At 38.3% G+C, this 17,695-nt stretch overlaps 2 protein-coding genes across 2 annotated transcripts in view; one reads left to right on the forward strand and one right to left on the reverse strand.

Moving 5' to 3' along the window:
• Positions 1–11,297, forward strand: part of FNIP2 (folliculin interacting protein 2) — a 33,569-nt gene extending 22,272 nt beyond the window's left edge. Inside the window, exons 14-18 of the mRNA XM_074147285.1 lie at positions 963–2,280; positions 3,041–3,197; positions 4,358–4,558; positions 8,224–8,339; positions 9,597–11,297. Of these exons, the coding sequence (XP_074003386.1) occupies positions 963–2,280; positions 3,041–3,197; positions 4,358–4,558; positions 8,224–8,339; positions 9,597–9,675 (1,871 nt within the window). The 3' untranslated portion in view covers positions 9,676–11,297. The remainder of the gene's footprint in view (positions 1–962; positions 2,281–3,040; positions 3,198–4,357; positions 4,559–8,223; positions 8,340–9,596) is intronic.
• The window catches only part of SPMIP2 (sperm microtubule inner protein 2), a 43,541-nt gene continuing 33,111 nt past the window's right edge, over positions 7,266–17,695 (reverse strand). The window contains exons 5-6 of the mRNA XM_074147286.1: positions 16,610–16,764; positions 7,266–7,294 (exon numbers count right to left, since the gene is read on the reverse strand). Of these exons, the coding sequence (XP_074003387.1) occupies positions 7,266–7,294; positions 16,610–16,764 (184 nt within the window). The remainder of the gene's footprint in view (positions 7,295–16,609; positions 16,765–17,695) is intronic.

A 17,695-nucleotide genomic window follows, 5' to 3' on the forward strand; every position in this document is an offset into this window, starting at 1 on the left:
CTGAGTAATAGACAGTTCTTGAGTTAGCCCATCATAGAGCACTGGAATGTTCCATTATTAGATGAAGCATGTGAATGTTCCTGTATTGGCTGTCTGTTTATTTCTCCCAGAACTCTGGAGTAGAAACCCTTCAGCTGATAGAGGATTATAGGCAGCTGGAAGATAGTTACCACTCTCCCAAACATTTATGTTGAAAGGAGGATATGTATGATCTTACTCCCGTTAAAAAAAGCAGTTCTCAGAATAAATGAGCCAGCAAATAAGTAGTTCTAGGGGGGACTCAAATTATGTTGTGTAGTACTTACCTTTCATATTACAGTTGTATTTTAAGTAGTGAATATATTTTCTAGTTCTCCACCACCTCCTGCTAATGTTAGTGAGGTTGACCCCAAGTGCATAGAAGTGCATGTGCCTTGCCCAATAAGATAGTTACATACCTCTTTTCAGAAACTTATTTATTAAGCTAGTATTTGCTTTTTTGATATCTTGGTCCTGAAAAATATAATTTATAATTTATCTGTATGAAAATTCCTGTGTTTAACAGAAAATTGACTACTTTGATGTGAAAGAAAATGATTAGAAAAATGGAAAACAGTATATCTGGCTTCAGAGTTTGACTGGCTCTATATTCCATTTCACCCCCTGTTGTGTCAATTTCCAAGTGATAATATCTTGTAAGCATCATTTAAATAAAAACCTTAGTGGCTTTGAACAGAAAGAAACAGATTAATAGCAGCTAATCCCCCACCAAAAATCCTTCTGGACATGAGCCAGGTATAAGAAGTGCGAGGGGACTACTTTTGTTATTCTTTGTTTTAAACTTCTCTGACCTTATTGTGAAAGAAACTAACTCTCTGATTTGTGTCTATAGTAAATACTGTTTCAAAATGTGTTGAATTTAAACAGTATATTTTATATTACAACCAAACATAAGCATGTGAAATTTTTGTTCTCCTGTGTAGGTGATCTCTATGGTGCCATAGGCTCTCCAGTTAGATTGACTCGAACTGTTATCATTGGAAAACGCAAGGAGTTGGTGCAGCGCTTGCTCTATGTTCTAACTTACTTCATTCGGTGCTCTGAGCTGCAGGAAAATCAGCTGACATGGGGTGAGAAGGCTGGGGAAGGAGAGCAAGTGCTAAATGGGAGCAAGATCACAACTGCACTGGAAAAGGGAGAGGTAGAGGAGTCTGATTATGTGGTTGTCACTGTTAAGAATGAACCTGCTCTTGTGCCTCCAATCCTACCTCCAAAGAATGATGGAAGTAAGAACAACGGTGTTGCAGAGTGGATACATGACCCGGAAAGCACTCATGCTGTCCCTGCATCTTCAAAAGAAAAGAGAGAAGCAGTAGGAAAGGCCAGTCAGAACTCTGAAGCATCTGTTGACTGTCTAACTAGCAGTTTCTGTAAAGGAGCAGCTGATGGTAGGAAAAGAACTCTCACTGATACAGGAATTGCATCCTACCAGTTTGAAGAGCCATCTAAATCAGAGGATTTAGTGGATATAAAGAAGAATAAGAGCCAGAATGAGAGAAAAGTGGAAAAGCAGTTGTCTAGTAGGTCATCTGCCTTACCTTGTCCTGAAAGGTCTGGCCACAGGAGTTCACACTTAGAAAAGGTCACCTTTCATATTGGAAGTTCTGCATCACCAGAATCGGACTTAGAAACCCATAGAAGAGAAATGGAAGAAAATCTGAAAGCATTCAGAAAAAATCCAGAGGTGGTACATTGTGTCTCAACTTCCACAAATCTGACTGTGGATGCTTCCCAGAATCAAAAAGAAAGTTGTGAAGCTGCCTTTATACCCTTCACTAAACATAATGTTTGTTATGCACAAATCCCACCTTGCGAGGAGAAGGAGACTACACTTAACCAACATATAGAAAGTAAAGGAACGGAAATGAATGTAGCGAACACAATATCTAGTGAACCACTTTTGCCCACAGATAACATAGAAACTGTAAAATTGCCAAACCTGAAAGAAACTAGAACTTTATGCTCTGGCAATCTGGAGAGCTATTCCCCTGGCTGTGTAGAAGTAGGTTCTGCTGTCAAACAGGATTCCCCTAAAGTAGGTGCTAAAGATGTCCCCTATGGGGATGCTGGAAGGAAAATCTCCTTCAGAGCTGAAGGAGATATTCCAAGGAATGAGAGTTCAGACAGTGCTCTTGGAGCCAGTGATGAAGAAGGTGATTGTTGTATCCCTGATGAAGTGCATCACAATAATGTCAGCAAAAGACTTGAAGAGTTTGCAGAAGTGGAACTTCCTTTACCAAGGTAAAGAAGTTTAATTTAGAACTAAATGCAGTCAAAAGCTGCTGCTGCTTTAGAGATGTTCAGGGTTCCTTGCAAACAAATCTGTAACAGATGCTGATGTAGTTAGGGTTTTTTGTAAACAGACTTGGCAAAAAGAAAACCAAGATGGAGCAGATTCAGGTAGTAAAGTTCTGTGACAAAGATTTTATTCAAATGCCTAATAAAAAGTGATCAAACTTTTTTTTGCACAAACTGCCTGAAACATTTAATGTAGATGTGTAGACAGAACATCTGAGGATAAGCAAAACTTCAGCTTTGCTTAAACTGATAACTTTAGATTTGATGTATTTGACAAATCCAAGACAGTTTTGAAGTAAATAAGGGCATCCTATTTGAAAACTTTGAGCTTTACAGATGTGCATGGAGCTTGCTGATGCTTAAGGTAGTTAGCTAGAAAGAGCTTGCTTCTTGGGCTGAGTTGGAGGAAACTCAAATTTAGCAAATCTGTTAGCAGCAGAACAGGGAGCTCATACATACCACGTTCTCTACATGTAGATTTGCCTTTTCATAAATTTAAAGGAATCAATATATTGTTAAAGTTCAGCTTTTAAAGTCCTTGTTTCAAAGAGCACCAGTAAATGATTTTCTGTATTCTGAGTACAATTGTTGATGAATATTTGCAGTAGAAGCAGGGGTGATAAAAACAACTTGGCATTCATATAAAATCTGAGTGAAGTTTGTCAAGTAAGAATCTTACCTGCTTTGTACTTCTGTATTTCAGGTCAAATACAATCAGCAGTCAATGTGTGAAAAATTTTGGAAGATCGCTTCTAGGTGGTTACTGTCATACTTATATACCTGATCTAGTGCTGCATGGAATAAATAATGACGAAAAACTCAGGCAGTGTCTACTAGCAGACCTACTTCATGCAATGCATGTGAGTTAAAGTACTGTTCTGAGTCATAGTTGTGATATTACTGAGATCTATGGAAGCAGGTCCTTTGAATAGGTTTCTCTTCATTTACCTGTTCTGAACAGCCACACCTGGTGTCTTTTTTCTTGAAAGGTGTAATTAAATTCATTGTGTGCAAAGCCTATTCACACAAGAATCACCTGTTCTTTTCTTTATACTCTCTTAAGACTTCCCTTCAAAGATAAACACAAGGAAAATTGTTTGCAACTTTGTTACAAACAAGGGGAAAAAAATATCACAAACTTCATCTCTTTTCAGTCACAATAACAGAATTATCTATATTTCATAAAAATGATATGCAAGTTGAAGCATCTTATTTTGCCACTTAGTGGCATGTGTTGCAAGGGAGATGAAGTCTTGTGGAGGCCTGTATTACACTAGACTGTAGCAGAAATGACTGACTACAGAAAGTAATTCTCTATAGGTAAGAACTTTGCCATGTTCTTACTCTAATTTAGGTATACTCTTAATCATGTAATTAGTTTATAGCTAACCTTTCACTAAAGTAACTGTGACCTTAGTATGCAATTTTAAATATTTATCTAGTAATTGTCAACAGCTGCTGTCTAGAGCAAGTAAGAATCATCCTGCTGGAATGAGTTCATGTACTATCCAAAACAGTGGTGTGTGTATATGTAACTTCTTTAAACAACATCAGATTGGTGTAATATTATACTGTCTCTTCATACATACTCTGCCTTGATAGTGCATACTGAAATCCCTGATGTCTCTGAAATATTAAATATACATTCACCATCACTGGATCAGTATAACTATTACTCTTTTCATTTTGGAAGAAACTTATATTTTCAGAGAAGGTGGAATACTTGAAGAAAATAATGTTGGAGTAGTGATTTTTTTTTAAGCATTACTTAAGTAAATAAAACGCCTTGATCAAATTGGCAGTTACAACTTAACTGACCCAATGTTGCTGAATGTAAGCTCTGCCACTGAAGTTGGTATTTCCTGTCATTTTTGAGATGCCTCTGGTTTTCTATTGGACAAAAACATTCATTGGATCGCTGTCTTACGGCCTCAGTGTGAATAAAAGTGGAACCTCAAACTAAGTTGTGGAAATGTATACGAAAGTGTCACATAATGCTTGTATTCTGTATCTGTTGCAGCATCCAGTGCTAGATGAGCCCATAGCAGAAGCTGTCTGCATTATTGCAGACACAGATAAATGGAATGTACAAGTAGCTACAAGCCAGAAGAAGATGATGGACAATATGAAGTTAGGCAAGGATGTTTTGGTTTCGAGTCAAGTATCCAGTTTATTGCAGTCTATTTTACAGCTTTACAAGCTCAACGTCCCAGCTGACTTTGTAAGTATTTCTTTACTGAAGACTGAAGCTGATGAAAATTGCTTAGCTTAGGTAGCAAATGCAGGGTCTTGTATGCAGTGTTGCAATACCAATGAACTAATGCCTGAAATAATGCAGAGTTGGTACAACACATTTAAAAGAATGCATGCTACAGTCCAGGAAGAGGTATTGTTTTATCTGTAATTTATATCTAATAGATCAGATTAAAATTGACTACTCCAAAATACACACGCCAAAACTAAAGTTGTTTAGGCAATTTTAGTATGGCCCTTGTATGTTTATCATTAGGAGTGTTAAATTTGACTTTTATTTTTTTGTTTGTGTAATTGCCACACTTTTCTACTCTTTGTTATTGAAGCTTCTATCTACCCAAGCCTGTTTCTGGTATACAACTTCCTATTCTTGGGCTTTCTATCTAACCCCATGCAGTAGATGCTGCTTCTCTCTCTCCTCCGCAAGTAATTGTGCCTCTGTGTGTTTACTTGACCCTTCTGTTTTATGCATATTTTAGCCAACCCTGTCAGCAAGTACTGTCTCAGATAGTCTTGTGATGTCTCTGTAGGATTACTGGGAGGAGACAGAAACCTGAAAACACCTGGGGGCGGGGGGATTGCAGCAGGGGATGTTACTTTGATATATTGCATACTCCCTATCCCACAGCATCCTTTCCTATCCTTGTTGGGAGTCGAGTTCATCAGAGCAAATCACTAATGCTGGTTTTGCTGATTACAACAAAATTATCCACAAGTCTGCCAGTAGTAATTATAAGTTTTTAATGTACGACTGTAGGTGAGGCGAGATGGGATGTGGTTTTTTTTTTCCAGTAGTCGCCCCTTCTTCAGTTAACAGATTTGGTTTGTCCTTCAGCAGATAGCCTTGAGAAACTTTGTAGGAAGCCTGTGTAATGACTGTGCTAGCAGATGGAAGAGGAAGATAGAGCTCAACACTAACAGATGTAAATAGTATTAGTTGGCACTGTTTTGGGTAAAATCAGTGGTATTGATTATGCTAAGTTCTGGAAGTCAAGTGCTAGGCAAAATATGTGGGTACACTGTCTATGTTGTCTCTGGATTCTTCTGGGCATTGAAAAATGTGCAACTTTGGTTGAAATTTTGTCCTAGCACTTGTAGAGTAACACATTAAATTCTGGGGGTTTTAAACTGGATAGTTGATTCTGCAACCAAAGTGTTCTTTCCAACATTGCCTTGGGGTTTGTGTATGCAACTTCTGTTTGCTTTGTGTGATGTTGGAATGGTTTGGAGGTGGAATATTTTTCAGGGTTTTTCTTATCTCCTTTTTCTTACAAAGAGGAACAGGGAAGTGACAGCACTAGTAGCTTGTAAACTTTCTATAATCCATGTTAGAGACAGTTTGATCCTTCTGTCGGTGGGTTTTACAGCTCTTTGCTCAAACAGCCATCAATGCATGGAAGTTAAGTGTTCCACTAAACTCTAGGGGGAGAAGTGTGACTTTTATTGTAGTGGATTAAATTCTATTAATTTAGTGGATTAAATTCTATTAACTTAAATTTTGGCAAAAACATGTGCTAGTATTGATCAGAGATGAGCATAATGCGGTATGTTTGAAGTTTCCTTTAGGAGAGTAAGTTTCTTTAAGTGCAGTTACTATTCAGATGAGTAAGTTTTTCGGGTTTTTGTGGTACAACAAAAAACAAAATCCAACTTAAGACCGAATGAGGGGCAAGTGGTGACACCTTTGTTGTGGCACTTGAGCTGGTAACCATACTGCAGAGAGCTTTGCAGTATGCCAGGTGAGAGGGAAGTGATGATAGCAACAGCAGCATGTCAGCAATATGTCAAAAGTTTTACCTGCACCTTAAAAAGAATTTAAAGCTACTTTTCTATTTTTTAGAAGTGACTTGACATTTATTTTTTTTTCCATTTAGTTAATGAGAAAAGCTGCAGAGGAAGCTAACGTAAAAAAAAAAAAACCTTCTGTACCTCGCTTAATGTGGACATTTTGGAAAAAAATGGATTTGTGCACCGAGCTTATGGGGAAAAAATGTATTTTCATTCTTTGGCATTCAGGAGGAGCAGATAATCTTATGTAAAGAATCTCTTTTAGAATAATGTGGGATTCTTCCTTACTTCCTCCCTCACAAAATAATAAAAATCCATCAACCTTTGGTACAAGTACTGGAATTGAAATATATTGAACTGCTACTTTGTGAATCAGCTGCATGCTCCCCTGAACCACTGAGGCTTTTTTTGCATTAGGGTTACCTGTAATGGAAAAGATAAGTGTTTCCCTTTCAGTTAGAATCAGAAGTGTTATGATTATAATGACTTGAGCAAAAGCTTTCTTGAAGCAAATACATCAAACTACACTCAAAAAGCTTTTGCCTTTCCTGAACTGGTGGTAGTGATCTTATTCTACTACTATGTAGCATGCTTTTAAAAATCTTCATCTTACTCCAGACCATCAGAAAAATACACGGTAGGCTACCTACAAGCATGAGTCTTTTTTTGCTCATTATTTTTTAATTAGCAAAACTGGTTTCACAGGATCTCATTTCTAATAGTCATAGTGTTTGTTCAACTTGAAAAGTACATTGGACGATGGCCTGAAGCAATTTGCTGCTACTGTTTCTAGTTGCTGTCTACGCCTGCCGGGTGGTTATGCACTTGATAATGTGAGGTTCTGCATGTGCTTCCTGCTTTCATTTCCTGGAGTTTGGAGAGCTGAACTAATGTAACTTTTTTGAAGCGGTCATCCCTGTGGAAAGAAGGAATGTTGAATTGAATGTACCTTTTGTCCTAGAACAAAATACCTGATAAGACATCCTACCTACTCACCTTGTGAAGACATCCTATCTACTGACCTTGTCTTACCAAAAAGCCCCTTCTCTCTCTTTGAAGCTAAGGTTCATCTGCTCTTCTGCAGTTGGTGTATGAGAAATTACCATGTGTTACATGATTGTATTTAAAAATAATATGCATTTTTAGCATGCTACTGCTGAAGAAAAAAGGGGAGTTGTTAATTTGGTATTTCAACTTGAACCTTGCAACCTTGGTGCAAACAGCATCAAATTTTTAAGCAATTTTAAACTAGAAGTACCTAGGACTAATAAAAACAAATACCTAAAAATGTTATGTAACCTAGCTTCTGCAGTAGTGAGCAAAAGAGCTATAATTTTATGATGAATAAGATAATTGTGTCTTCTGCTTGTTGAGTGTTAGTTTCTTGAATGGCAGATCTCTTGAGCTTGAGTGCTAATTTTAGGAATTGTATTCTAAACTGAGTCTTTCAGAAAAAAAAGCACATCTTGATCCAAATATTCTGATATGATTCTTATTAAGATGTCTTGAGTGTCTTTGAACCTGGGTGAAACTATTTAAGTCAGCTGAAACACTGTGGCTGACTTGGGTAGAAAATGGATGTGCAGTTTGTGCAACAAACTTGCTGCCCAAGAAACCTGGAATGCCCCAGTTCTCTGAAGGGCTTCCCGTTTGAGGGGGTAGTGTAACTTTTTATTGTTGCTAGCACAGCTGTAACAAAACTAATTGCCTGTGTTGGATTTTGGAATGGAGATTTAGTTGGAAAGATGTTCTAGCTAAGGTAGAAACTAAAATGATATGCTTACATTTCTGTAAAATTTTCGTGTGGTTGCTAAAGCCACTCTGAGGTTTTTGGTCTGTTTACAGTGCATAATGCATCTTGAGGATAGACTACAGGAGATGTATCTCAAAAGCAAAATGCTTTCGGAATATCTGCGAGGACATACAAGAGTGCATGTAAAAGAACTAGGAATTGTCTTGGGGTGAGTATTGCAAGTATCAGTCTCAACCAGTGGCAAAACTTGGGGCAGTTATTTTCCTTTTCAGTTTCTGAATGTTGACATCTTGTTCCCATGAGGACTTGCTTCTTACTTCATATTTAGCACTCTCCTCTTTCACGTGACTAATAAAGTGTAAAATTGGGTTCTATACTGAGCCATCTGTAAATTGGGAGGAGACACATTTCTATAACAAAAACAAATTACTTGTAATTCTTAAATCTTCAGAAGGGAGAAAGTTTGGATTTTGGTCATTAGGAGGTTATCCACGTGTTCATGCACACTTTCTGGCTCGATCTCCTTTGTGAAAACTTCATCCCAACAAATATTTGAGAATTCTTGGAAGGTTAGGTGGTGCAGTTGTATCTTGAGGGAAGAGGGATTATCAAAAAGCAGGTGTAGGAAAATAGACAGGTGTCCTGTTTGGCAGCTGTCTTCTAATAATAGTACTTGATTGGCACACGACATTTAGGGATACACCTGCTGATAGTAGAAGAGGGGGAAGTGGGAACAAGTGAATACATGTTCCCAAAAAGACGGGTTTTAGCACTGTAGGTAAAACTTAACTTATTGTTATCCAGATTGCTCAAGATTCCATACTGAGAAATGTAGCTGTAAATAGTGAAACTCTGAAATAAGCATTTTTCTCACTCTGTGTGTGTGTATATATATATAAAAAAATATGTACATACTTGTATGTCCTGGCCTCTGAGTAGCTTTACATTTTGAAATGGTTGGAAACTGACCATTACATTTGAGAGACATTCCTGGTACTGTTATTGCATTATAATTAATAATTCCAGCTTTTGGTCATTTTTTGTAAGAAAGTATACTATATGGTGAACTGAGTTATATTAAAAGCATGAAATGCACAGTCTTCCATAAGCTGATGTTTAGTACTTTCTTAAACTGGACTTACAGTGCCTACTGACTGGTAAAACTACAAGTTAAGGCTTAAAATTTAGCAAAGAAATAAAAGTTTTTATTTAAACCACAAAAGATTCTATACCACAAAATGTAATACTGCTATCTTTTGACTTAAATGGTAACATATTTCTTGGTTTTAAATGTTATTACCTACGTTTACTGGTATGTTATGAGTAATGGCAATAAATAATAATTAAACAGTGAACTCAGTTATAGCAAGACATGTCCACTTTCTTTAAGTGGATGAAAAATAACATCATTTGTGAAGGTGACTCTGTATTTTAAAGCATCTCTCTCTTTTTTTTTAATTTCTAGGATTGAATCCAATGACTTGCCTTTGTTGGCTGCTATAGCAAGTACTCATTCCCCGTATGTTGCTCAAATACTCTTATAAATTACGATCTCAGGATAGTCATTCCTTTAAGGTAAAATAAAGAAAATGGGAATGTTGAATGAAGAACAGAGGTGCCATACAATGGTAAAGGGGAACACTGAGGAAAGCAGGTGATGACTGTACATTCTACCACCTTTTGATTCCAATTTCAACCGGATGTTTTATCGGAGGACTTGAGTTTACATAATGTAAAAGGCATTCAGGTTTTTCTTACAATCTCACTTATGACTTAAATCAAGAAAGTGACTGCATCTGTGCATTTTATTTTTATTCAAAGGACAAAAATTAACACTATGTGGCAGACCAGGGGCTGCCATCCAAAACGCTGCTCAAAACCATGAAGTAACAATTAAAAGAACAAGTGGGTTAGAATGAATTTCGTAATACTATGCTTGTGAGTGTGGTGTGTGTTTCTTTGCTGGGGAGGAGGAGGAGCTGTAAACTATGTATATAGCATTCCTATACACAAGTGTATTAGGTGGGACATGACTTTCTCGCAGAGCATATGCATGACTTTGTGTAGTAGAAGTGATGGGCTCAGAACAAGGAACCTGAATTCAGCAGCCAAATGTCATGTGGGAACGGAAGTGTACATGAGGTGATGTGACTTTTGCCTTTAAGGACAAGAAGCAGCCACATCTTTCTTAACCTCTGTTTTAATGAGGAGGCATTCGAATGAGCCCTTGGCTAGAAGTGGAATGGACTTCCAAAATAGGGATTTTGTGGGAAAGCCTTATGGAATTTCTGCTACAAGTTTACATTTGTTGCTGATGCAACTTCAATAACTCTTTTGAGTTTCTGTATGACTGTAGTCCTGGGAACTAAACCTGTGTTCTTGGTGTCATCAAGTATTACAATCTCCGAGGAGTATGAATTTGACAAACTTCTGTATGATACCAGTGCTGTTAGTGCGTGTCTGTGCACACGTACACCAAGCAATTGGCACAAACTGAAGACAATCTTATTGGGGAAATAACAGACAACAAACGACATCCCACCAAACTCCTAGTGAAAAGTATTTTTTTTTCCAGCTACTAGTTGTCACTCTAAGTAGGAATAAAAGAAGAGCATTGTTTAAAGTAAAATGAAATGTAGGGGGCAAACCCCAATATTTGATATTACTATGAATGTTTGCAATTACCCTTTTTGATTCTACAGAAATCTCAAACTATCATCTGGGTGCCTTTCCTTAACAGGTTAACTACTCTGAGACCAGAAACTACTTCTCTATTAGTTGATACTGGCCTTCTGTGTTTCTAGAAAGCAAAATAAAATTTTGTATTTTACTGTTTTCATGTGGTTGATAACACGAATGTAGAAAAAAAAAATTACTTTTTTTGCATAAAGCATTGTTAAGCTGGATATGAAACTATGGACCAGACTGAGGAGAGAACAAAGGATCAAAACAAACATTCTTAATCAATGTTGGACCGTTCTGTTTGTGAGCCAGCATGAATGAGGTGTCTGAAATTGTCAGCTTGCAGGCAAATTGCGAGCAACACAATTGCTTGGGAATACTGAATTCTATTAAACTCTGGGTCACCAGTTGCGAGTTCTCCTCGTTGGCGATTACAGATTTTTAACACTGAAGGGACACACTTTTAATAAAAGTGTTTTTATTTCCTACTACCTTGATGTTTGGACTTTTCTACAGTAAACTTTCAATGATTTGAAATAATGAAATGTGCATATTGTGAGTTGTTTAAATGTGATGGGGGTCTTGATCAACCTTGTGTTGCTTTTTGAGGGGAATAGGTAGACTGACCTACTGTGAAGAGAGGTTGTTTCCAAGTGGAAAGATACTTAAGGATACTTAAAATTCTGAAACAACGCCTCTAAAGCTATTCCTTATATGCTGGGTTTCTGACCGGACATTCCAGATACTTCTTTTATCACATTTTCATACTTGTCCCTAGCATTCTGCCTAAAAAGGCTAAAATCTTTTAATGGTTCAGGTTTTCTCCTACTGCTTTATAGTTAAGCAAACTTTTCATATCTTTGGTCAGTGAATCCTTCTATCTGCTGGAAAGTCAACTTACCTCTGCATATAGCTGTTAGCAGATATCACTCTCTATTCCACAAGGTTAAGACAAAGTAAGAACCATAGAGCAAGTCACATATTCCTAAACTACCCCTGTGATGGAGAATGTGTGTGTGTGCATGTGTAAGACTATGAAACTGCTTCCCTGAGTGTATATAGAAATCCTCATGTACTTTATCTATTTCATGTGACTCTTAAATAGTAGCCGAGTTCATTAAAAGTCAATTCCAGTTCTCGTAAAGTATTAGTTGGGTTCTTACCTGAACAGACTCTGACAATTCTTCAAAGAAATATGTGCTAACACAGAAATATGTGCTTTTGTTATCATAGAGTATGCTAAGGAAGTCAAAGGTCAGCCAACATTCAGTGATTTCAAGACTGATACCATGATCAACTATTTAAAGAAAATTCTTTTTAAAATCTGCCTTTTGGCAAGACATCAAATTAACCTAGGTGTGGCATGTGAGCTGATGGTCAAAAGCACTTTTCTTCAGCCCAGGCTAAAACTTAATAGTTTTTGCTGCTTTCTCTAACATTTTGCTGCTCTTCAGAAATTACATGATGAACTATCTTGTTCTCACAATTTTAATTTTGGGGGAAAGAAAACCCAAAATTAAAGCTGTTTATTACCTTTAAAAGGCTTTAGTCTAAATAAAGTTAAATACATATTTTTTCCCCTCCACCAAATGTACTACCTCAGTTGACAAGATTCCACCTTCTAGGGCTTTTTCTGACTCTAAGTCTTTAACTTGTTTTTGGTAGCATCTTGCTGTTTATGTAAATTAGTGTGGCATGACAGGGCAGTATTTCCAGATGTGTTGTTAGACATCTTTAGGGCATGTTTCTGTTTTTATTTTAATAGGATGAAAAGTGATATGAATGTACAGATGTGTTTAAGATTGATAATGTAGCTAAATTTTCAAATATTCCAAAGTTGTTTTTATCAGTATTACGTAGTTTTAGTAAACTTAAATACATACTTTCTTGGTTAAGTGGGAGTGCACAGTCTTTCCAAAATCCCACATAAATGCAGTTTACACAGTGCAATTTAAAGAATGTATGCTTTTTTTTCAGGCAAGACTAAACCTTCATACACAGAGGGGAGGAATGAACTGCTAAATTGTGGTATTTAATCTAAATGAATTCTTTAACCCCAAATGATACCAGGATCTAAACATTCTAAGTAGGTACTCTCTGAACTAACATATACAACTTTCTTCTGCCCAAAAGAAATGAATAGATACTGATTCTGTAATTCTCATTTCTAATGGCATCCTCCAGAGTTACAGATTATTCTTCCCCACTCCCTACTGTACGCATCTTTACTCTTGAAGTCAAAAACCCTTTTCAGACACACCAAACTCTTGTAGATAAAGTTTACACAGTGATCACTTATCCCTCAAGTATAACTTCTACTTCAGTTAAAAGGACCCAAATCAAAATCGAGTCTGAACTGCTGAATATACTCTAGACTTTTTTTTTTTTGAGGCCCAGTGGGCTAATTTGACATTCATAGCAGGTTTTCCATAGTAGAAAAAAATGTGTGTTGCTATTGCATGTTTGGAGAGCATAGGCTTTTTTAGGAATGACTGAATACCAATGTCAAACTACATGGTGGTTTTTTTTTTCTTATAGTTGTTTATGTATGCTATCATTTTGGTCTATTCTTTTGCGGCATTTGGTGCAATAAACTTTCTGAAATGAACATAAGCGGTATTTTGTATCTTCCTTTTTAAAACTTACTTTGAAATAACTGTTCATGTAGTTGTAGCTGAGATCTAATAGCGTGTGGACATCCGATAACCCATTAGTGGAGTAAGTAAATGTTGCAGGAAACATCTAACAAAAAGGCTTCACAAAATTTGGAACCTGATTGAACGCTATTAGCGTCTTTGGAAGACTTACTTCTCTTAGATGTAAACAAGAGCTCTTATAGTGTGAAAATTAACTGCAAAAAGTAATGGAAAGTGAAGATGCTGACCTTTGGAGTAGGTCCTACTGAGGTTCCGCACACTTGTGTGCCTGGCTCTTAGCTCAAATGCATAGGGAAAGAGCTATCTGAAAAATGTGTCATTTACATAATTCATCCAATTTTTAAAATTACTTAACAGGAATGAGTGACACCTTGTGTCTACTAGTTTATGAGTTGGTTGATGGACTTGACATGAATTAGTTTAAAATAAAGAGGTCTTCAATTTTTTTTCAAATTCTCCATGACCTCAGTTTCTGTTTAGTGTTTTGCAGCTTATTGGAAAGCCCTTATTTACGAAATGAAAATGGAGAAGAGATGATCAACTGTAATTATGCTGAACATCTTTGAGCAGGTCTGAAGTATCGTCTGATTCGTACGGTGTAAGCGCTTCTTGCCTGTAGACTGAAATGTTTGAGACTTGCTTGTTGGTCAGGCTAACAAGGATTGGAAATGAAACCAAATCCCAGGAACTCTGGCATCAAGGACTTTTCATAGTGCTCTGAATACAGCTTCTGGCTTTCTGGTCTGGCTGCAGTAATTATCAGCTCTGGAGCATTTGGAAGTAAGTCTACTTGTTTGCTGATGCTCAAGGTGCTAGATGCGTGTGTGCACACACTTGAAATAAGGAGAAATGCCTGTTGTGTTGTCTTGTGTGACTCCTGTGCAATTTGTTCTCCTGTTAGTACTCTTGCACAAATGGTGACCTGTTGTAGAGGTTAACCAGACTTGGTGTTAAGGAGGATGAAAGCTTTTTAGTGTGAAAAGTACACAAATGATGGTGCTGTGGTGAGCTGTAACCTCACTCCAGCTCTCTTGCCAAATTGTGTAGCTGCCTCCCTCTCTCGAAGTCTGTTCTTTCATGAGAAGGTTCGAGCCCCTTACCCTGTCTGGTCTTCCCTCCTCTTGTGTTAGCTGCATCTGCAAGTTCCTTATGCTGTGGCTTGCTCTGGTGCTCATTGAATCACTCATAGCCAGGTGCAGCATGTTTGCAGAAGAAAAGCTGCTGATGGTTGTCTGCTGGGTTAACAAGTTGAATTTGGCTCCACTAAGGGCTAGTGTAAGGGCAAGGAACCCCTTCCCCCTGATGGAACCCCTCAGCTAGGAGGAAGAGAGAAAAGGAGGAAGATTGCTCCAGCTCCTCATGTCTTTGATACTTGTGGGCCGTTGGGCTGGCTCAGGGGTTTGTGTGGGGCAGCAAGCTGGGCTTCAACCCAGGCTTTGTAACATTCCATGAAGCTCTTCTGCTCTGACTTCACTACTTGAAAAAAATATATATTTATGTTGTTGGTCATATCAACTGGTTTAACTTTTTTGTAAAGGACACTTAGCCAATTTCTTTCAGAATTCATATGATTGAGACTGTGGCATGTTAGCAAGAGGCAGATGCACAGGCTGACTGGTATAAAATGGGAAAGCACTGGGAAAGGGTGGAGACCTGTATTAATAAATCCTTAGGTGGTATGGCTGAGAGGGCTGCCAAGGAGCTTTTAGAACTGACAGCTGCAAAAGAGAAAATAGTGTCTGGATTTGAACACCTCTTGAACTCTGCAGTCGAATTCCATGATTTGTTCAAAAGATGTGACTTGTAATAGTACAAGTGTTAGTGGTGAACAATTGCTTTCACCCTTTTTCCTCTTCAATGAATGGCAAGGAAAATCACAGAACTGATGAAGACCTATTCTCCTCACATAACGAAGAGTTCAAGGCCGCAGCAGGCATAAGTAAGCATGAACTGTATCACAAAGTAATGAAGTCTTGTGTCAAAATTCTGCCAGGCTCTTTCCTTCTGTAAGTCATCCGTGCACCATATTCTTTGGGTTTCTGTACATGTACAGCAAAGAAGGCATGACTGAAAATAAGAAAAAGGATTTTGGACATAAAGGGCATGCAGCTGAGTGACAAACCATGAGACTGTGACCTGTAAGGCTTCCGATCCCATATAAAATTAGCTTAAGTGGCCACATGCTAGTAATCCACATGCTGGAAAATGACTCTTACAATAGTTGCAGTCGGTTGTCTGTCTGGCACAATCCCAAAGCTAAAACAGTTTAAGCAGTACAAGTAGAGTAACATCTTGTCTTGAAATCCTAAAGGTCAACACCAGGCCGTAGGGTTTAGGAGTGACAGTCAAGCACTTAAAAATAATCTCATAAACTGGATTTCTTCCGTTTGGAGCTACAAGACAGATTCCACCGTGATCTGACAAAACGGTGCTTGAGAGAAAGCAGGCTCCTCCGAGGAAGGAGTTTCCCACCAAGGAAGAGAGCTCCTGCTCCTACAGGCAGAGGAATGTTTGTGGATGTGGAAATAGGAATTGATGCTTAGGTCTTCCCAGGGAGTGGTTGTGCTGTCTGATAAGAGCGCTGTGGGGTCAAGGGCTGGCACGTTTGGCTCACAAAGTGTTTTCCCTTCTGTTGGATTGAATTCTAATCTTGTATATAACAAATTTGTTTCAAATAGGACTTTTGCTTTAACTACCATTTTAACTATTTTACTACATCATCTCTTTTTCCCTGGGGCAAAACAAGCCTGGAGAATTTTCCCTTTTTTCTGCTTGTTACTGTCACATAAATGTTTTCATTTTCTACAGTATTGTTTCACCTTACTTTTTCTTGTTAAGATCTGCATAGGCACTATTAGCCTTAAGATGGACAAGTCTCCTAAAATCATTCACTTTAGATTTAAAAAATAGAGAGGTTTTGAACTGAGCATTTTTTGTTAACTATTGACGATTCCCTAGAATGTGCAACTTCTTTGGCCTTGAAATGCGGCCATGCCATGAACAATGTGAAATTAAAAATCACATTTCTAAACCATCAGCTCCACCTGCCTTCAGTAAGGGATTGGCTCATGTAAGGGCACTACAGTCTCAGTGGAACCGCTTCAATTCAGGTTTGTTTCTCATAGAGGAAATACCTTACCTTTTGATTTGGGAAGCACAGGTGCCGGGGATGCCTGAGCCATCGCAGCCCATTTACTGTGTGGGTGAACACAGCCTTTGTAGCTGCCCGAGTCCCAGGCCAGCCTGGCCCTCGTGTTGTGGCCTCGTTGGTCAAGAATAAAGGGAGCAGGCTGCCTGGTGGGAAGACAAAACAAAATGGAGTTAGCACTGAAGGAGACCTAGCTTTTTTCCTTTGCGCCGCTGTTTACCATAACTGTACTTCTGGCGGTCTCCTGGCAGGGTCTGATGTTCCTAAGGTGAAAGGGTGACTGAATCCAAAGGCTTGTTGAACGGGGTCCTCTGCACGCCTACCTGACGCGATTCCCAACGGGAACGACCAACTGACCTATGTCAGCACAGCACGAATAGGGACATAACTTAGACACCAATATTTCAAGTGAGTTTGTCAGTCCTCTGGTATCTAAACCATTTGTGTTAGACCTAGCTATGGCAACACCCCAAAGGTAGCAGCTGCCTCTGGTTTTCCATGTGCCATTTTCTTCCCACAAGAATGCAGTAGCCTCTCTTGTTGCTCAGCAGTGGGTAAACACCAAAAGCAAAAGATGCAAAGCCCATTTGTAATGTTGCTAAATAAATTCTGAGTGTCATAGGTGATTTGTTGGCTAGTGGGAGTGGTTGGAGGAGTAGCTGAGCATTATTATATGCTTAAATTAAAGAAGCTCTGAAGAAGACCTGGTGGTTTCCCAGATGTGAATGCCTATGCTCTTGATAGACAAGGAAGTTGGTAACTCAAGGATGTTTTCATCTTCAAAAGGCTCCTGTCCTGAGCCTTGTGATGTTTAAACTACAGTGCTGCTAAGGACCTAATCTGACTAGTTCATCCCTGGGATCATACTAAATTTTATAGGAAAGCTAACTTGCTTCCTCCACCCTATGCTTCTTTTTAAATTAGTATTCTCTGCTTTTCTTCTAAATATATAAAGCTTTTTCTGCATGTCTATTTTTGTGACTAGCAACTGCTCTGCCAGCCCTGGAGTCCATACCAGCTAGACTTTGTTCAGCAATTTGTTCTGAGGAGATTTCAAACCTTGGTCTGGTTGGACAG

This window comes from Numenius arquata, chromosome 5 (genome assembly GCF_964106895.1).
Source record: "Numenius arquata chromosome 5, bNumArq3.hap1.1, whole genome shotgun sequence".
Taxonomy (NCBI): domain Eukaryota; kingdom Metazoa; phylum Chordata; class Aves; order Charadriiformes; family Scolopacidae; genus Numenius; species Numenius arquata.